The 22,006-nt window shown below is 46.0% G+C and overlaps 1 protein-coding gene across 1 annotated transcript in view; it reads right to left on the reverse strand.

Moving 5' to 3' along the window:
* Positions 1-22,006, reverse strand: part of LOC128687531 (cardioacceleratory peptide receptor-like) — a 376,200-nt gene that overhangs the window by 141,147 nt on the left and 213,047 nt on the right. The window contains exon 6 of the mRNA XM_070083861.1: positions 16,633-16,818. Coding sequence (XP_069939962.1) covers positions 16,633-16,818 — 186 coding nt within the window. The remainder of the gene's footprint in view (positions 1-16,632; positions 16,819-22,006) is intronic.

Here is a 22,006-nt window from a genome sequence, read left to right on the forward strand (position 1 = left end):
GACTTGAGCTTGTCCTTGTGCGTGCTTCTGTGTTTGTGCGTGGACTTGAGCTTGTCCTTGTGCGTGCTTCTGTGTTTGTGCGTGGACGTGAGCTTGTTATTGCGCGTGCTTCTGCGTGTGTGCGTGGACATGAGCTTGTCCTTCTGCGTGCTTCTGTGTTTGAGCGTGCACGTGAGTGTGTCCTTGTGCGTGCTTCTGTGTTTGTGGGTGGACGTGAGCTTGTCATTGTTCGTGCTTCTGTGTTTGTGCGTGGACGTGAGCTTGTCCTTCTGCGTGCTTCTGTGTTTGAGCGTGCACGTGAGCGTGTCCTTGTGCGTGCTTCTGTCTTTGCGCGTGGACGTGAGCTTGTCATTGTGCGTGCTTCTGTGTTTGTGTGGACGTGAGTTGGCCTTGTTCGTGCTTCTGTGTATGTGCGTCTACGTGAGCCTGTCCTTGTGCGTGCTTCTGTGTTTGTGTGGACGTGAGTTGGCCTTGTTCGTGCTTCTGTGTTTGTGCGTCTACGTGAGCTTGTCCTTGTGCGTGCTACTGTGTTTGTGCGTGGGCGCGAGCTTGTCCTTGCACGTGCTTCTGTGTTTGTGCGTGTACGTGAGCTTGTCCTTGTGCGTGCTTCTGTTTGTGCGTGGACGTGAGCTTGTCCTTGTGCGTGCTTCTGTATTTGTGCGGGGACGTGAGCTTGTCCTTGCGCGTGCTTCTGTGTTTGTGCGTGGACGTGAGCTTGTTCTTGTGCGTGCTTCTGTGTTTGTGCTTATACGTGAGCTTGTTCTTGTGCGTGCTTCTGTGTTTGTGCGTGGACGTGAGCTTGTTCTTGTGCGTGCTTCTGTGTTTCTGCTTGGACGTGAGCTTGTCCTTGTGCGTGCTACTGTGTTTGTGCGTGGACGTGAGCTTGTTCTTGTGCGTGCTTCTGTGTTTCTGCGTGGACGTGAGCTTGTCCTTGTGCGTGCTTCTGTGTTTGTGCCAGGACGAGAGCTTGTCCTTGTGCGTGCTTCTGTGTTTGTGCCTGGACGTGAGCTTGTCCTTGTGAGTGCTTCTGTGATTGTGCGTGGACTTGAGCTTGTCCTTTTCCGTACTTTTGTGTTTGTGCGTGGACGTGAGCTTGTCCTTGTGCGTGCTTCTGTGTTTGTGCGTGGACGTGAGCTTGTCCTTGTGCGTGCTTCTGCATTTGTGCGTGGACGTGAGCTTGTCCTTGTGCGTGCTTCTGTGTTTGTTCGTCTACGTGAGCTTGTCCTTTTGCGTCCTTCTGTGTTTGTGCGGGGACGTGAGCTTGTCCTTGTTCGTGCTACTGTGTTTGTGCGTGGACGTGAGCTTGTTCTTGTCCGTGCTTCTGTGTTTCTGCGTGGATGAGAGCTTTTCCTTGTGCGTGCTTCTGTACTCACCTAGTTGTACTCACCTAGTTGAGGTTGCGGGGGTCGAGTCCGAGCTCCTGGCCCCGCCTCTTCACTGATCGCTACTAGGTCACTCTCCCTGAGCCGTGAGCTTAATCATACCTCTGCTTAAAGCTATGTATGGATCCTGCCTCCACTACATCGCTTCCCAAACTATTCCACTTACTGACTACTCTGTGGCTGAAGAAATACTTCCTAACATCCCTGTGATTCATCTGTGTCTTCAGCTTCCAACTGTGTCCCCTTGTTACTGTGTCCAATCTCTGGAACATCCTGTCTTTGTCCACCTTGTCAATTCCTCTCAGTATTTTGTATGTCGTTATCATGTCCCCCCTATCTCTCCTGTTCTCCAGTGTCGTCAGGTTGATTTCCCTTAACCTCTCCTCGTAGGACATACCTCTTAGCTCTGGGACTAGTCTTGTTGCAAACCTTTGCACTTTCTCTAGTTTCTTCACGTGCTTGGCTAGGTGTGGGTTCCAAACTGGTGCCGCATACTCCAATATGGGCCTAACATACACGGTGTACAGGGTCCTGAATGATTCCTTATTAAGATGTCGGAATGCTGTTCTGAGGTTTGCTAGGCGCCCATATGCTGCAGCAGTTATTTGGTTGATGTGCGCTTCAGGAGATGTGCCTGGTGTTATACTCACCCCAAGATCTTTTTCCTTGAGTGAGGTTTGTAGTCTCTGACCCCCTAGACTGTACTCCGTCTGCGGCCTTCTTTGCCCTTCCCCAATCTTCATGACTTTGCACTTGGTGGGATTGAACTCCAGGAGCCAATTGCTGGACCAGGTCTGCAGCCTGTCCAGATCCCTTTGTAGTTCTGCTTGGTCTTCGTTCGAGTGAATTCTTCTCATCAACTTCACGTCATCTGCAAACAGGGACACCTCAGAGTCTATTCCTTCCGTCATGTCGTTCACAAATACCAGGAAACAGCACTGGTCCTAGGACTGACCCCTGCGGGACCCCGCTGGTCACAGGTGCCCACTATGACACCTCGCCACGTACCATGACTCGCTGCTGTCTTCCTGACAAGTATTCCCTGATCCATTGTAGTGCCTTCCCTGTTATCCCTGCTTGGTCCTCCAGTTTTTGCACCAATCTCTTGTGTGGAACTGTGTCAAACGCCTTCTTGCAGTCCAAGAAAATGCAATCCACCCACCCCTCTCTCTCTTGTCTTACTGCTGTCACCATGTCATAGAACTCCAGTAGGTTTGTGACACAGGATTTCCCGTCCCTGAAACCATGTTGGCTGCTGTTGATGAGATCATTCCTTTCTAGGTGTTCCACCACTCTTCTCCTGATAATCTTCTCCATGATTTTGCATACTATACATGTCAGTGACACTGGTCTGTAGTTTAATGCTTCATGTTTGTCTCCTTTTTTAAAGATTGGGACTACATTTGCTGTCTTCCATGCCTCAGGCAATCTCCCTGTTTCGATAGATGTATTGAATATTGTTGTTAGGGGTACACATAGCGCCTCTGCTCCCTCTCTCAATACCCATGGGGAGATGTTATCTGGCCCCATTGCCTTTGAGGTATCTAGCTCACTCAGAAGCCTCTTCACTTCTTCCTCGGTTGTGTGCACTGTGTGCAGCACTTGGTGGTGTGCCCCACCTCTCCGTCTTTCTGGAGTCCCTTCTGTCTCCTCTGTGAACACTTCTTTGAATCTCTTGTTGAGTTCTTCACATACTTCACGGTCATTTCTTGTTGTCTCTCCTCCTTCCTTCCTTAGCCTGATTACCTGGTCCTTGACTGTTTTTTTCCTCCTGATGTGGCTGTACAACAGTTTCGGGTCAGATTTGGCTTTCGCTGCTATGTCATTTTCATATTGTCTTTGGGCCTCCCTTCTTATCTGTGCATATTCGTTTCTGGCTCTACGACTGTTCTCCTTATTCTCCTGGTTCCTTTGCCTTCTATATTTCTTCCATTCCCTAGCACACTTGGTTTTTGCCTCCCTGCACCTTTGGGTAAACCATGGGCTCATCCTGGCTTTTTCATTAATCCTGTTACCCTTGGGTACAAACCTCTCCTCAGCCTCCTTGCATTTTGTTGCTACATATTCCATCATCTCATTAACTGGCTTCCCTGCCAGTTCTCTGTCCCACTGAACCCCGTTCAGGTAGTTCCTCATTCCTGTGTAGTCCCCTTTCTTGTAGTTTAGCTTCATTCGTCCTGGCCTTCCTGCTTCTCCCTCCACTTGTAGCTCTACTGTGTATTCGAAGCTTAAAACCACATGGTCACTGGCCCCAAGGGGTCTTTCATATGTGATGTCCTCGATATCTGAACTACTCAAGGTGAATACTAAGTTCAGCCTTGCTGGTTCATCCTCTCCTCTCTCTCTTGTAGTGTCCCTTCTGTGTTTGTGTGGACGTGAGCTTGTCCTTGTGCGTGCTTCTGTTTGTGCGTGGATTTGAGCTTGTCCTTGTGCGTGCTTCTGTGTTTGTGCGTGAACGTGAATTTGTCTTTGTGTGTGCTTCTGTGTTTGTGCGTGGACGTAAGCTTGTCCTTATGCGTGCTACTGTGTTTGTGCGTGGACGTGAGCTTGTCCTTGTGCGTGTTTCTGTGTTTGTGCTTGGACCTAAGGTTGTCCTTGTGCATGCTTCTGTGTTTGTGCGTGGACGTGAGCTTGTCCTGGTACGTGCTTCTGTGTTTGTGAATGGACGTTAGCTTCTCCTTGTGCGTGCTACTGTCTTTGTGCCTGGACGTTAGCTTGTCCTTGTACGTGCTTCTGTGTTTGTGCGTCTACGTGAGCTTGTCCTTGTGCGTGCTTCTGTTTGTGCATGGACGAGAGCTTGTCCTTGTGCGTGCTTCTGTCTTTGTGCGTGGACGAGAGCTTGTCCTTGTGCGTGCTTCTGTGTTTGTGCGTCTACGTGAGCTTGTCCTTGTGCGTGCTACTGTGTTTGTGCGTGGACGTGAGCTTACTCTTGTGCGTGCTTCTGTGTTTCTGCGTGGACGTGAGCTAGTCCTTGTGCGTGCTACTGTGTTTGTGCGTGGACGTGAGCTTGTTCTTGTGAATGCTTCTGTGTTTCTGCGTGGACTTGAGCTTGTCCTTGTGCGTGGACGAGAGCTTTTCCTTGTGCGTGCTTCTGTGTTTGTGCGTGGACGTGAGCTTGTTCTTGTGCGTGCTTCTGTGTTTCTGCTTGGACGTGAGCTTGTCCTTGTGCGTGCTTCTGTGTTTGTGCGTGGACGTGAGCTTGTCCTTGTGCATGCTACTGTGTTTGTGCGTGGACTGAGCTTGTCCTTGTGCGTGCTTCTGTGTTTGTGCGTGGACGTGAGCTTGTCCTTGTGCATGCTACTGTGTTTGTGCGTGGACGAGAGCTTTTCCTTGTGCGTGCTTCTGTGTTTGTGCTTGGACATGAGCTTGTCCTTGTGCGTGCTTCTGTGTTTGTGCGTGGACGTGAGCTTGTCCTTGTGCGTGCTTCTCTGTTTGTGCGTGGACGTGAGCTTGTCTTTGTGCGTGCTTCTGTTTTTGTGCGTGGAACTGATATTGTTCTTGTGCGTGCTTCTGTGTTTGTGCGTGGACGTGAGCTTGTCTTTGTGCGTGCGTCTGTGTTTGTGCGTGGACGTGAGCTTGTCCTTGTGCGTGCTTCTGTGTTTGTGCGTGGAAGTGAGCTTGTCCTTGTGCGTGCTTCTGTGTTTGTGCGTGGACGTGAGCTTGTCCTTGTGCGTGCTTCTGTATTTGTGCGTGGACTTGAGCTTTTCCTTGTGCGTGCTTCTGTGCTTGTGCGTGGACGTGAGCTTGTCCTTGTGCGTGCTTCTGTGTTTGTGTGCGAATGTCCGCTTGTCGTTGTGCGTGCTTCTGTGCTTGTACAAGAATGTGCGCTTGTCCTTGTGCGTGCTTCTGTGTTTGTGCGTGAATGTGTGCTTGTTTTCCTTGTTAGTGTGCGAATGTGAGCTTGTCATTGTGCGTGCTTCTGTGTTTGTGCGTGAATGTGTGCTTGTTTTCCTTGTTAGTGCGCGAATGTGCGCTTGTCCTTGTGCGTGCTTCTGTGTTTGTGCGTGAATGTGTGCTTGTTTTCCTTGTTAGTGCGCGAATATGAGCTTGTCATTGTGCGTGCTTCTGCGTTTGTGTGTGAACGTGCGATTGTCCTTGTGCGTACTTCTCTGTTTGTGCGTGAACGTGTGCTTGTCCTTGTGCTTGCTTCTGTATTTGTGCGTGAATATGCGCTTGTCCTTGCGCGTGTTTCTGTGTTTGTGCAAGAATGTGCGCTTGTCCTTGTGTGTGCTTCTGTATTTGTGCAAAAATGTGCGGTTGTCCTTGAGCGTGCTTCTCTGTTTGTGCGTGACCGTGAGCATGTCCTTGTGCGTGCTAATGTGTTTGTGCGTTGACGTGAGCTTGTCCTTGTGCGTGCTTCTGTGTTTGTGCGTGGACCTGAGCTTGTCTTTGTGCGTGCTTTTGTGTTTGTGCGTGGACGTGTGCTTGTCCTTGTGCGTGCTTTTGTGTTTGTGTATGAACGTGCGATTGTCCTTGTGTGTACTTCTGTGTTTGTGCGTGAACGTGTGCTTGTCCTTGTGCTTGCGTCTGTATTTGTACGTGAATATGCGCTTGTCCTTGTGCGTGCTTCTGTGTTTGTGCGTGGACGTGAGCTTGTCTTTGTGCGTGCTTCTGTGTTTGTGCGTGGACGTGAGCTTGTCCTTATGCGTGCTTCTGTGTTTGTGTGTGAACGTGCGATTGTCCTTGTGTGTACTTCTGTGTTTGTGCGTGAACTTGTGCTTTTCCTTGTGCGTGCTTATGTATTTGCGCGTGAATGCGCGCTTGTCCTTGTGCGTGCTTCTGTGTTTGTGCGTGAATGAGCGCTTGTCCTTGTGTGTGTTTTTGTGTTTGAGCTTGAATGTGCGCTTGTCCTTGTGCGTGCTTCTGTGTTTGCGCGTGAATGAGCGCTTGTCCTTGTGTGTGCTTCTGTGTTTGTGATCTTGTGAGAATGTTTGTGAATGTGTGTGTGTGACTTACATAAGAATATGTATTTGTGTGCTTATGTCTGAATTTGGGAAAATTTTTGTGCATATGCATTAATGTGTTTTTGTAAACTTATGTGTGTATTCGAATATGTATTAGAGTGCTGTGAATGTACTCTCCTGTCTATGGTTCTAGGGGTCGAGTCATAGCTCCTGGCCCCGCCTCTTCACTAACCGCTACTAGATTACTCTCTCCCCTCTTCTAAAGCCTTATCATACCTCTTCTTAAAGCTATGTATGGATTTCGCCTTCACTACATCACTCTCCAGATTATTCCACTTCCTGACAACTCTACGGCTAAAGTAATACTTCTTAACATCCCTATGACTCATCTGGGTTTTCAACATCCAGGTGTGGCCCCTTTTCCCTGTGTTCCTTCTCAGAAACATTCTGGCCTTGTTCACCATGTCAGTTCATCTCAGTATCTTATACGACGTTATCATATTCCCTTTACCCCTCCTGTTTTACAGTGTCATGAGGTTGAGTTCTCTTAACCTCTCCTCACAAAATATACCCCTTAGTTCCTGGATTAGTTTTGTTGCCAAATTTTGCAGTTTCTCTGATTTTCTGACGTACTTAACCAGGTGTGGGTTCCATATTGGTGCTGCATACTCCAACATGAGCCTGACGTACACAGTGTAGTGTAATTATTCCTTACTTAGATGTCGAAGCTCTGTTCTTTGGTTTCCTAGGCATCCCATCTGCTGCAGCGGGTATTCAGCTGATGTGAGCATCAGGAGAGACACACTCACGCCATCCCTCTCTCTCTCTTGTCTTTGTTACCTTGTTGTAGAACTTCAATGACTTTGTTACTCGGGATTTTCCACCCCTTTGTTTGTGAGTGCGTGTGTGTTCACCTATTTGTGGCTGTATAGGTTGATTCACAGCTCCTAGTCCCGCCTCTTCGCTAGTAGCTACTACGTTCACTCTATACTTGCTCCAAGTACCTTTTCGTGCCTCATCTTAAAGCTATGTATCGATCCTGCCTCGACTTCTTCACTTTTCGGATTGTTCCACATCCTCTGTTTGTGTGTGTGTGTGTGTGTGTGTGTGTGTGTGTGTGTGTGTGTGTGTGTGTGTGTGTGTGTGTGTGTGTTAATTTCACTGCATGTTTACCTACAGTAAGTGTATTGACATTCAGCCAGTTTACATAAGTGCGCCATTTTCGTAAATATTTTTTTATTCAGAGTGTGCGTGCGTGCGTGCGTGCGTGCGTGCGTGCGTGAGCGTGTATGGTGTGTGCATACATGCTTATGTGTTGTATTTGTCTTCCAATTATTTGTGATTATGTATTTGATTTGATAAACTTGCTTCCTCGCCAGTGGTCGACTGTCAGACGGCAGAATCAAGCTTGATAAATTAGACACATGTGCAACTCTTGGGTATCTTTATTGAGGAAACGTTTCGCCACACAGTGGCTTCATCAGTCCATACGTAGGAGAAACTTGAAGAACAGGAGGAGAATGAGGTTATCAGTCCCTCAACCTTGAGTCGATGTGTTCAGTCCATCAGTCCATCCACTCAAGATTGATGGACTGAACACATCGACTCAAGGTTGAGGGACTGATAACCTCATTCTCCTCCTGTTCTTCAAGTTTCTCCTACGTATGGTCTGATGAAGCCACTGTGTGGCGAAACGTTTCCTCGATAAAGATACCAAAGAGTTGCACATGTGTCTAATTTATCAACATGTCGGTTCTCTGAACCATTCATCTACAGAATCAAGCTTAATAGACTCCATCCACTCAGCACAGAATAAACGATTTGTTGCTTCTTGGCGAACAATAGTTTTAACACAATCTCCTCGCCATCCACACTGTGTAGCAGCTCCACCATCGTGCCACATTGCTATAGCAGTGGCACGGTGGTGGAGCTAGGTATACTTGACCAGAAGTGAGGTACCGTAGTTAGTGATGGCATTATAGGAGGCAGGAACGTCTTGTAAACCAACTGGCCCTTGTTAGGCAACTTCATGGTAAAACCCAGAATAGAACTTTATGGTAAAGTTGTATTCTCTAAATAAAGGTTTGCTGTGCACAAAGTGTTTTCTTACCATGATAGTTTTTTTTATATCTTATTTAAAACATGTCAGTACAGTTACATAATAATACATAAAAGAGACTCTCAACAGGCTCAAAACACTACACAAACACTACACAAACACTACACAAACATTACACAAACACTACACAAACACTACACAAACACTACACAAACACTACACAAACACTACACAAACACTACACAAACACTACACAAGCCAGCACTACCTAATCACACCACCACTACACAAGGCGTGAGTGAAAACTGCTCCCCCCTAAAGACCACCCCACCCGGCACCCTACACTGAAAACAACATGGTTTATAACACTTACAATATTAATAGTACAGTGAGCACACTTCGGATGTATGTTAACAAATCAGCATCCACTGGACAATCACAGACCACCACCTTCTCAGCCCCCCCGGACCCCCCTTCCCCGCCATCTCATGACAGAACATAAACACCCCACCAGTAAGGGGATACACATTCCGCCCTTACATATAATAAAAATGGATACAGCACATTGCTTCAGTCATTAGACAGAAGCATTTAGAACACTCATGCATGTCAAAATTGCACAAAAATATCACTACTATGCCACCCCACTCCCACACAGCTGCAGGTGGCAAGTACCCCCCCCCCTCTACACACCCCACCCATCAACCTACTCCTAGCCAAAATATTACAAACAAAGATGCACAAGCCACTACAAATGGCATCTTACAATGTGTCAAACAGACAACCTAAAAGTCCTGCCGGCCTTTCACCTGTCTACAGACACCGAGACCTGCATATTAAACATAGCAACAAGCAAAATTTAACACTACACAACATAACACAATAGATTATACAACATAGCATAACAGAACATAACACAACATAACAGAACAGAACATGGCACAGCTTATTATAAAATGGCGCCGTGAGATCACACCGGCACCAGGCCAAAATGCATACATACACACTGGCAGCATACGCCACCCTTAACCACACCAGCGTATGCTTGGCGCACACAGGCGCAGGCAGTAACAACTCTATGCAGGACCTAACACATGTCGTACGCCACTGTTCACAGACACATCTGAACATCACATATTAAGCTAATATCACCCAAACACCAGACACCCATGCAACACCCTGTAGGTGCATGCTAGCTGGTACCACAGACATGCACTCCATGAACTGATGCTGCCATTATGTACCAGACCACACCACACCTGCCACAATGCATCCCACCCCTACCTAAACCCTGCTCTCACCTGACAGCAAGCCTGTTGCTTCCCCCTGAGCCCTGCCTCCCCTCAACCCACCCACATGCCATCCCCTCTTCTCTACACACCCCTTACATCTCAATCAGACCTTTCACTGTGAGGGTTCTATAACCCCCCAGAACCTCTCCTGCCACATATTCTCATCAATGTCCCTATTCCTACACACTGTTCTATAGAACGTTGCTGCAAGTACCTGCTTCTGCACCCCCCACTCGTCCTTTCCCCTCATGCTCCACGAGATGTAGACGAAGTCCACCTCACTCCCCACATCCAAGCTTAGCGCCCTCAGCACTGACACACTCCTCCCCCCTTCCCTCACCACTACATGACTAATCCATTCCCTGATTCCCCCAACCCCTCACAAAAAAATACAGCATGAAGTGTCGTTTCCTCACCCCCACATATCCCACACTGCCCCTCCCCTGCCGACCCTCCTATCCTGCAGTACCGCACCCCACAGCAAAATGCCACCCTGACGCATTGACAACATTACCACCTCCCTTCTCAGCCAGTCACACCTTAAGCCCCACAAAAACCTGAACACTCTCCATTGAATTTGATGAATCACCAACACCGTCAATGGGAACACATTAGCAACATACCAAATCTTGCTATACAAAAGCACATTTACCACAATTTCACATTGTTGAAGGGTTAAGTGGGATGGTCGCAGCACCCCCAACCACTTCTCAACATCATCCACCAACTGATCCAAATTAGCCTCCCATGCCCATGTGAGGACCGGCAGAAACAATGCCACAGATCTTCAAACTCTCCATGCACTTTTGTACCACTGGACAACCCCACTCCACGCACCTCTCCCACACCCCCAAACTCAAGACGAGAGACTTTTCCACATTCACAACCATGCCAGTCACACCCCAATACAGCCGGACAACCTCTCACAACTCACCCAACCTAGTCCTCTCATCTACCAAAATGGTCACATCATCCACATACCCCACCAGATCTGGCCATTCCCTCCCCACCCTGCCAACTCTCCCCCCCCATATCCACTCCCCAACTAACCTACAGATGGAGTCTTGCACACATGCAAACAATAAATTGTGACACCGGGCACCCCTGTCGGAGACCTCTGCCCATAACCAGTGCCTCTCCCACACACCCATTAATCTGCAAGTTAAGGAACCCCCCCCCCCTCCTGTACAATGTGTCCATCCACCTCACTATTTCCTCCTCAAAGACCTAGGACAGGAGGATACTCCATAAAGCTGTGCCCTCTACCCTGTCATAGGCCTCTTTCCAGTCCAACGCCAACAACCCCCCTACCTGCCTTCTACCATCTCCAATCTCCTTTACAAAATCCCTGAGGATCCCATGTCGTGCCACTATCGATCTACCCGGTAGACCGAACTGACTCTGTGAAACTACCTTGTCAAAAACACACACTTTAAATGGTTCCTTAACACCTTTGCAAAACGTTTGTAATCAGCACGCATCATTGAGATAGTCTCTGAGTATAAGCTGCTGCAACCCCTTTGGCACCAACACCACCACCACAGTTGCTTGCCCCTCCCCCGATCTGCCCCCCTCCTTCATTGCATTCAGCAGCTGAACCAGGAAGCCCCTCTTCAGTTCCCAGTGCTGCATATAAAATTCACATTGAAACCCATCCACACCCAGCACCTTTGCCTTACACATCCTTGCCAATGCCTGCCAGATTTTCTCCTCCTCATTGTCTCCCCCCAGCGCTGTTCGATCACTCCTCCTGAGGTGACTCAGTATTCCCCTACATACCCATCCTAAATCCTCCACTTCCACGCTGGCTCCAAACCACCAATCCATATGCATGCCCATACCCTCCGTCTACCACAGCACCTGCCCCTTGAGATATCCCTCCACCATACCATGCACCTCCAACTGTGTCAGAGTGGGAGCCTGCTGTCATTGCTGTTGACCATGCAGCAAGCATGCCGGCGGCCTATCACCCCATAACACTTCGTCCACCTCTGCCTGTACTCTCACCACCTCCGATCTTTTGCCCTGCAACTCCCAGAGCCTCCCCTTCAACATCTCTATCTCCTCCACTGCATAAACTCCCGTCAACACTCCCATACCATAACAACCCCTTAATCGATGTTCCGGGTAATTAGACAAGCCATAATGCAGTTGATTGATCCTCTTCCCCTCATGGACATAGAATTTACAAATCCATTCCTTTGTCACTCTGTCCCACCACCTTAACACATCCTCAACAGCCCACCCCTCCTCCCTGAGCATCTTTGTAATTAATTTCCAGTACCCTGCCTGCCTCTGCACCAGCGACTCCCACCCGACTTCTGCCACTACCACTCTATGATCTGAAAACTGTGTCACAATGGTACTACAAGACTCAACAACCACATGCTGCATGACATAGATCCTATCCAGCTGTGCCCCATACCCCTTCCACATATAAGTGTGCTCCACCTCCCATGAACCCAAAACAAATGCACCCTGTAAGTGAACATTCCGTGAAAGCTCCACTAAGATGTGCAAAAAGAAGCCCGCCCTCCTCGGTGCCACATAAGCCCAGCGGACAACGCAATTCCAATTCCCCCCCCCCCATGATCGCTAAAGGTAGCAAACTGCAAAAGGCCATCTTAACGCTCAACCACAAGATTCTCAGCAGGTGCATACACACAGACTAACAATGCTCTCTCAACCCCCATCATCCATCTACACACAAGACCCTACCCTCACCCCCTCCCCCTTTCACTTCTGAACAACACAAACTGGCTTGCCTCCTGGATTAAGATCGACACCCCCCTTTTAACCATGCTGAAGGTGTAACAAAACCCTGATAACCATTCACGCCAAACACCGTGCCAACCTTGCAGTTATGTTCTCGAATGAAAACGACATCCACACGATGCTGACACAAAAACATTAGCAACCATTCATGCTTCACTCTTGCATACAAACCATTAGCATTTATAGTCATATACTGGAGGCCTGAGCTAAGGTTTCCACCCTCACTGCCCCACTGCTTCTTTTGCATGCCCCCCTGGGCACTGGGGACCACATTTGCCACGCTCTCCATGCATGACACTCGTCCCTATGGCACCACCTGCAGGCACTGCTCACCTCCACTCGTACAACAACCCCCTTCTACCCAAGCCTTCTTCCCTGTACGTTGAGCCAGCGTCAGAATGTCGTCAGAGTCCAACCGCCCTCTTCCTCGTCCCAACGTCCTCCTCCATGCTTGTGACCGGGGTGTCCACACAATGAACCTCCACCACCACTGTCATCGAAGCCTCCTGACCAGGGGTCAGCACATCCCTGCCAGAATTACCAGCACCCACTGCCGCCTCCTGCCGCTCGACCACCTCGGACACGAGCTCCAGACTGGCCAACAGCTGTGCCAGGGAGACCTAATCTGTAGACAGGAACATGGTTTGCAATACCAACGCTACTGTTGCATCGAATTCCACGACTTCTGCCATCACCTGGTCCTCCCCACAAGCCTGCTGTACCACCAGCGATGCAGGCAATGTGGTAGTCATCAGCTCCACTTCTGACTCTACCACTGGCGCCTCAGTCCCCTCACTCCAAAGTTGACCACTCTCACCAACTCCTTGTCAGCCAGGTAAGGGATCCTCCTGCTCATTGACAGTTGTCACTCCACCGGCCGACCTCCTGGCCTGCACACGCTTCCCACACTCTGCTGCCATATGATCATAGTCTCCACAGAGGTGGCACATCCTTCGTTGTCCAGCATACAACACCATGACCTGCATGCTGAAGTCATCAAGGTACACTTACGATGGTATTGCCTGGCAGAGAGACATCTTAAGGGTAAATGTACCCTCGGGGAGACCAGCATATGCCCCATCCACCCACTTGCATTGCTGTGTGACGTGTTTTGCTCCGTATCTGCTGAAAACATGGCATATATCCATTTCATCATCTTTGAAGGGCACACTGCACAGTTTTACCCATGTGTATTGTCGTGAGATATCCACCACACGCACATGCACTGCAGGGGTCACATATACACAGATATCTTGGAAGCGATCAACAGCACCTCGTACACTGGCCCAGAGAGTAGCTTCACAAACAGCCTGTAGGATCCATTCAAAGCCACGTCATACAGATCCTTGTCCTCAATTCCACAAGTGTCATGGATAATCATGGGTAGCAACACTTGTGCAGTCATAGGCGTAACTTCCCCTCGAATAAGTTCTATGCCAACGGTATTCACACCCCTCCTCACGCTAAGTACCATTACGTCACAGGAGAGCTTGCTAGACTGTCAGAAGAGGGGTGCGAGGCACGTCCACACTCCCTGGCAGCCAGGCCATGAATGAATGGTACCATGATAGTTGTAAATCTTCCTGGAATTCAAGTGGAACAGCCAGCAGTGCTTTCCTACAGTGTGACATCACCTTGATGGACCATTCAAAGTTTCTTCATAAAAACACTAGTAAAGGAAGTTTTTGGCAAAGAAACACAAATGGAGTTATATGGAAGGCCTTTATTGGCAATGTTTCGCCCATGCAGCTAATTTGTCAGGTCACCAGCAGATGGCTTTCTACCATACCGTCTTCAGTGTTGATAGTTACTGCACTAGATTGACCATCAGAGGTGAGTGTACCATAGTCGCCCTTGTTGATAGTTACTTCACTATCTTGTTCATCCCAGGTAAACATACCATAGTCTCCCTTGTTGATAGTTTCTGCACTAGCTTGACCATCCCAGGCGAGTATACCATTGTCACCCTTGTTGATATAGTGAGGGGCTCTTGATCTAGGGAAACTGGATCTGTGCTCCGGTTCCCTGAATTGAGCCTGAATACCTTCCCCCCACGCGATGTATAATCCTACGGGTTTAGCGCTCCCCCATGATTATAATAATCCCTTGTTGATAGTTACTACACTAGCCTGACCATCCCAAGTAGATGTATCACAGTCATCGGTGTTGATAGCTACACACTTTAGAATATTATTCAGGATCCTGCATTGTTGAAATAATTATTATATGACATAAATGAGTGTTTGTGATATAGCGAAGGTCCATAAAAGTAGTGCCAGCGCTCAAGTGGACGCAAATTAAACGGCAGGTGGACTTTCAGTGGGACACGTATTAAACGTGAACACTGAGTGAACTTTGTAGTGTATCTAGTTTAGCAGTGGCTGGGGAAGCTTTGCTGGAGAAAAGTTGCTGTTGCAGTGTGACAGATAAAAACATTGGACTATTTCATTATAATTTTTAGGCCATAATTTATTTTTGTAAATATGTTTTTTTGTAAACTTAAGTTGGCCTTAGCATTGGGCAACACCCGGGTATTATGTGGGCTCTGTATGATTAGCTGAAAGGGCAGAAATGGTTGCATTTTTGCCAACAGGCTAAAGGCCTGTGGGGAAGTTTGGCGATTAATGTTTTATATTTTTTAACCTAGTTATGACCCTTGTGAGTTTAGCAACTGGTTTTGATTGTAATATTTTATTTGACCTAATTTTAAATAACTAGTTGCAGGTTTAATTAACTAGAATGCAGGTTTTTTCTGTATATACGAATGTTGTTACTGATTATAGTTTTGTATATGTGAGTTTATCTGTCCTTCCAAGTGGTCAACCTTAGGGTGTTGACTACTTATTTAGCGCTTTTGTGAAGTTACTTTTGTGGCCCTAGGGTGGTGCATTTTTTTAATATTTTGTATATACCCTTAGACAAGGCTTTAACCCCTAGGCACTAATATATTTTCGTAACATAGCCTGATCATTCCAAATGAAAGATGATTCGTAATCTCCTGTATTGAAAGTTACTACTGTACACTCCCTTAATCACCCGAAGTGAGAGATGACATATAGACTCCCATGTTGATAATTACAACACTAACCTGACCATCCAAGGTGACACATATATATCTTGAAGACGATTCGTAAGGATTCATAATTATTTTCATGGGATTATTATTTCAGTAATCTGAAATCTTTGCAGTTTGAATGGAATGTGAACCCTTCAAAACAGAGTTCCTTGATGTTGGTCAAGATCTCTTGATCCACAGAATTATAACTTCTCTCATTTTTCCTCCATTCCTCAGGTGCTGTATGAGTATAGCCATAATATAGTGTTAAACTCTTATGTTTTGTGCAGAAATGCATGAGTCGCCATAACGCGGATATGGTACCTCAGATACAAAAGATATAGCACAGTGCTACAAAGAGCTATTTCCACAGTAAGAATTAAAGACAATATCTGGGAGGTGACATCTCTCATAGAAAAATATTAAAGCAGGTTTAACACGCTGGGGATCAGAAAACTAAATGGTTTAATTCGCATTACAGAACAAGTTTATGCTGAAGTAAGTTTTCGCTCTGGGTAGAGCTTTATCAAGTCATGATACCAAGTCACGATAGAGCTGCACATAGAGAGGAAACGTTGTCCATATAAAAGCATGTTATACAATCTTTGTTGTTTCACTACAGAAGTTTGTACGTCATTCGGATCCAGTTTCAGTCCACCTGGATAGAAGTGTAACTGTTGACAATTCTGAGTAATCAACAGCAAGAAAACTTTGACGTTGTTACCCTCAGAATAATAACTTAATTCTTTCAAGCTGTGTCTTAAAATAATATTATTTAAGATCTTAAAGATTATTAATCAAGATTAAAATGAAAAATACTGCATGCAATATTATGAATGATTTAAAAATAATTGTAATCTTTTATATAATCTTTTACATAATGTAGAAGAATTAAAATTAACAAGGTAAACAATGTTTTAACAAGGTAAAAAGTACGTTAACAAAATAAACAGTACGAAAATAATGTATCCTCCTTCTTCCACTGAAAGTAAGACACAGGTTACAGAACAACCGTTTATTTGGATTACATTTCACTCGTGTAAATCGTATTAAAGATGACTTAATAAATCTTTACACACAGTAAAACATTATTCCAATAAGAGCTTGTTATGCAACCTGTCTTTTCTTCATCCTTTTTTGCGATATTCCAATTGGATCTACTTACTTTTGGTGCCGAGGGCCTTGCTGTTAAGGGTCATGATCTTGCTCTTGGACCATATGGTATAGACGATGATGGCGTAGCAGGCAGTGATGATGACTGTGGGGAAGCCGAAGATGGTGAAAGCCACCAGTGTCATGTAGAGCTTCCATTGCCATGCCTCAGAGAAGTCGATCCAGCACTGGATGACGCCTGCAGGAACCGTAAATGAACGAGTGATGAGTAGGTGACATCAGATACGATATAGGTTGTGCGTGTGTGTGTGTGTGTGTGTGTGTGTGTGTATGTGTGTGTGTGTGTGTGTGTGTGTACTGCAGGGGTCGAGTCATAGCTCCTAGCCCCGCCTCTTCACTGGTCGCTACTGGGTCACTCTCCCTGAACCATAAGCTTTATCATACCTCTGCTTAAAGCTATGTATGGATCCTGCCTCCACTACATCGCTTCCCAAACTATTCCACATCCTGACTACTCTGTGACTGAAGAAATACTTCCTAACATCCCTGTGATTCATCTGTGTCTTCAACTTCCAACTGTGTCCCCTTGTTGCTGAGTCTCATCTCTGGAACATCCTGTCTTTGTCCACCTTGTTAATTCCTCTCAGTATTTTATATGTCGTTATCATGTCCCCCCTACCTCTCCTGTCCTCCAGTGTCGTCAGGTCGATTTCCCTTAACCTCTCGTTTGTGTGATCTCTGTGAATTTGGTTTGTGTGCTCTCTGTGAATCTGAACCAGGATGCCCTCTCTTGAGCAACTTTACCAGCAGCTGAAAGAAGAGCTTAGGGTTGCTAAGCAGGAGATACGGCGATTAACGGAGGAGAACAAGAGGATTCGAAGTAATCCTCCTGTTGTGAGTCCCCAGGTTAAGAGGGGAGCTTGGTCAGTGGCCGGGCAACATGGAACCAAGCTGAGGATCAAGAAGACTGTTGGAGAGGCAGAAACAATGAGGACCCAGAAGACTACTGTGGAAACTTCCAACCCATTTTCAGTGCTACCTGACGAATGTGGGTGTTCTACTGGGAATGTCACAATGAGCATCAAGGAAACATTGGCTGACGTGAGTGAGACATCCCTAGAAACCTCAACGAAAACCATCGAGAACGTCTTGACGAATTCCACAAGTGAAGGTGTAGTGCTACCTAACGAATGTGAGCCGACTACTGGGAACATCACGACGGACGTCGCCAAGGAAGGTAAAAACATTGTTGTTGTTGGGGATAGCCAGATTAGGTACATGGATAGGGCATTCTGCTTGAAGGATAGGAGTAGGAGGCAGAGAGTGTGTTTTCCTGGGGCTGGGATGAAGGATATTGTTAGCCGTCTGGATGACATCATGAGAGGTAATGGGAGCAATCCTATTATCTGTCTCAGTGCTGGAGGCAACGATGTTGGCAGACGTAGGAGTGAGGACCTGATTAGCAGGTATAGGTCAGCAATAGAGATAATTAGGAGGAAGGGTGGGAAACCTGTCATATGTGGCATTTTGCCAAGGAGAGGAGTTGGAAATGAATGGTTGTCCAGAGCAATTGGTGTCAATTACTGGCTGGACAAATACTGTAAGGAAAATGCAGTAACATTCATTGACAACTGGGACCTCTTCTATGGTAGAAATGACATGTGTGCCAGGGATGGGGTTCACTTATCTAGGTGTGGGGTGGGAGCAATGGCCAACTCAGTGGAGGGAGCTGTTAGGTCTTTAAACTAGGAATAGTTAGTGGCATGGGTTTTGGCGGGAAAACAAAACAGTGAAGTCACAGTGTAGTAATATGAGTACTAGGAGAACTAGTAATAGGCAAAATGAGGTGGATATTGGAAAGCCAGTGGCACTAATTGACAAGGACAGTAATAGGTTTGGTGGAATAACAGAAAGGAGCAGGAAGGGTAAAGAGAAAGGAGGGTCCTTAAATATATATTACACAAATAGTCGTAGTGCTAGGAATAAGATGGACGAGTTGAGACTAGTTGCTAGTGCAGGTAACATTGATGTATTTGCCTTAACTGAGACGTGGTTCAATGTGAAAAATCGGGACATGCCTACAGAATGTCACATTCAGGGTTTTAAATTGTTCCAAGTAGATAGAAGTGTAGGGAAGGGGGGTGGGGTGGCATTGTGTGTCCGAGATCGCTTGAACTGTTGCATAAAAACGGGTATTAAGTCTGAAGTAACTCATACAGAGTCTGTTTGGATAGAATTTTCAGAGGAGCATGAAAAATTGATTTTAGGTGTGATATACCGTCCCCCAAGCTTAGATAAGGACCAAGGGAGACTACTATGAGAGGAAATTGTTAAGGCCACAAGGCACGATAATGCAGTAATTCTAGGAGACTTTAACTTTAGTCATATTGATTGGAATTTCTTGACTGGGAATTTAGAATCATACGACTTCTTAGAAGTAGTTCAGGATTGTTTTTTGAAGCAGTTTGTGACAGAACCTACAAGGGGTAATAACCTGCTTGACTTCGTTCTGGCAAACAATGAATCCCTTGTTAATAATTCAAAAATTTCAGAGGAACTGGGTGCTAGCGACCACAAATCAATTACATTTAGCATTGAATGGAAGTACGATAGTAGGGATAACTCAGTAACAGTCCCAGATTTTCGCTTAGCAGATTACGATGGGCTTAGAGAACACTTACCATCTGTTGACTGGGGTAACGAAGAGAGCTATCAATATGACAGTTTTCTGAACACTATACATGCTGCTCAAAGAACGTTTATCCCATATAAAGAAATTAGATAAAATAGAAATGACCCAAAATGGATGAATAATAGGCTGAAATATCTACTAGGGCATAAGAAGGGAATTTATAGGCGTATCAAAAGAGGTGAGGGTCATCTTATGAATCAGTATATTGACATTAAGAGGGACATCAAAAAGGGGATAAGAAAAGCTAAAAGGCACTATGAAATTAAAGTTGCTAGGGATTCGAAAAGTAACCCAAAAAGTTTTTTCCAGGTCTATAGAACAAAAGTTAGAGATAAGATAAGTCCCCTTAAAAATAGCTATGGGCATCTTACTGACAAAGAGAATGAAATGTGCTCGATTTTAAATAATTATTTTCTCTCGGTTTTTACACAGGAAGACACTAACAATATTCCAGAAATTAATTTTTATAGTGGGCCTGAAGAAGATAAATTATGTAACATCACAGTCACTAGTGAAATGGTTGTGAAGCAGATAGACCGACTGAAGCAAAATAAGTCGCCGGGTCCTGATGAGGTTTTTCAAGGGTTCTTAAGGAATGCAAAATGGAACTCTGTGAACCATTAACTAATATTTTTAATTTATCTCTTCAAACAGGTGTAGTGTCTGATATGTGGAAGATGGCTAATGTAATTCCTATTTTTAAAACAGGGGACAAGTCGTTACCGTCAAATTACCGCCCAATAAACCTGACCTCAATTGTAGGCAAATTACTAGAGTCAATTATAGCTGAGATTATAAGACGCCATCTCGATAAGCATAGCTTGATTAATGATACTCAGCCTGGATTCACGAGAGGCCGTTCTTGTCTAACTAATTTATTAACTTTCTTCAGTAAAGCTTTCGAGGCTGTTGACCACGATAAAGAATTTGATATTATTTACTTAGATTTTAGTAAGGCTTTTGATAGAGTTCCGCACCAAAGACTGTTAAAGAAAGTGGCAGCTCATGGCATTGCGGGAAGGGTGCTCTCGTGGATCAAATCATGGCTCACAGACAGGAAGCAGAGAGTGTCCATAAATTTTATTATTATCACACGGGCCGATTCCCACCAAGGCAGGGTGGCCCGAAAAAGAAAAACTTTCACCATCATTCACTCCATTACTGTCTTGCCAGAAGGGTGCTTTACACTACAGTTTAAACTGCAACATTAACACCCCTCCTTCAGAGTGCAGGCACTGTACTTCCCATCTCCAGGACTCAAGTCCGGCCTGCCTGTTTCCCTGAACCCCTTCATAAATGTTACTTTGCTCACACTCCAACAGCACGTCAAGTATTAAAAACCATTTGTCTCCATTCACTCCTATCAAATACGCTCACGCATGCCTGCTGGAAGTCCAAGCCCCTTGCACACAAAACCTCCTTTACCCCCTCCCTCCAACCTTTCCTAGGCCGACCCCTACCCCGCCTTCCTTCCACTACAGACTGATACACTCTTGAAGTCACTCTGTTTCGCTCCATTCTCTCTACATGTCCGAACCACCCCAACAACCCTTCCTCAGCCCTCTGGACAACAGTTTTGGTAATCCCGCACCTCCTCCTAACTTCCAAACTACGAATTCTCTGCATTATATTCACACCACACATTGCCCTCAGACATGACATCTCCACTGCCTCCAGCCTTCTCCTCGCTGCAACATTCATCACCCATGCTTCACACCCATATAAGAGCGTTGGTAAAACTATACTCTCATACATTCCCCTCTTTGCCTCCAAGGACAAAGTTCTTTGTCTCCACAGACTCCTAAGTGCACCACTCACCCTTTTCCCCTCATCAATTCTATGATTCACCTCATCTTTCATAGACCCATCCGCTGACACGTCAACTCCCAAATATCTGAATACATTCACCTCCTCCATACTCCTACACCATACACCTGCAACATCTGCCACATTGCCCCCCTATCCACCCTGTCATACGCCTTTTCCAAATCCATAAATGCCACAAAGACCTCTTTAGCCTTATCTAAATACTGTTCACTTATATGTTTCACTGTAAACACCTGGTCCACACACCCCCTACCTTTCCTAAAGCCTCCTTGTTCATCTGCTATCCTATTCTCCGTCTTACTCTTAATTGTTTCAATAATAACTCTACCATACACTTTACCAGGTATACTCAACAGAGTTATCCCCCTATAATTTTTGCACTCTCTTTTGTCCCCTTTGCCTTAACAAAGGAACTATGCATGCTCTCTGCCAATCCCTAGGTACCTTACCCTCTTCCATGCATTTATTAAATAATTGAACCAACCACTCCAAAACTATATCCCCACCTACTTTTAACATGTCTATCTTTATCCCATCAATCCCGGCTGCCTTACCCCCTTTCATTTTACCTACTGCCTCACGAACTTCCCCCACACTCACAACTGGCTCTTCCTCACTCCTACAAGATGTTATTCCTCCTTGCCCTATACACGAAATCACAGCTTCCCTATCTTCATCAACATTTAACAATTCCTCAAAATATTCCCTCCATCTTCCCAATACCTCTAACTCTCCATTTAATAACTCTCCTCTCCTATTTTTAACTGACAAATCCATTTGTTCTCTAGGCTTCCTTAGCTTGTTAATCTCACTCCAAAACTTTTTCTTATTTTCAACAAAATTTGTTGATAACATCTCACCCGCTCTCTCATTTGCTCTCTTTTTACATTGCTTCACCACTCTCTTA

The sequence above is a fragment of the Cherax quadricarinatus genome, chromosome 11 (genome assembly GCF_038502225.1).
Source record: "Cherax quadricarinatus isolate ZL_2023a chromosome 11, ASM3850222v1, whole genome shotgun sequence".
NCBI lineage: Eukaryota > Metazoa > Arthropoda > Malacostraca > Decapoda > Parastacidae > Cherax > Cherax quadricarinatus.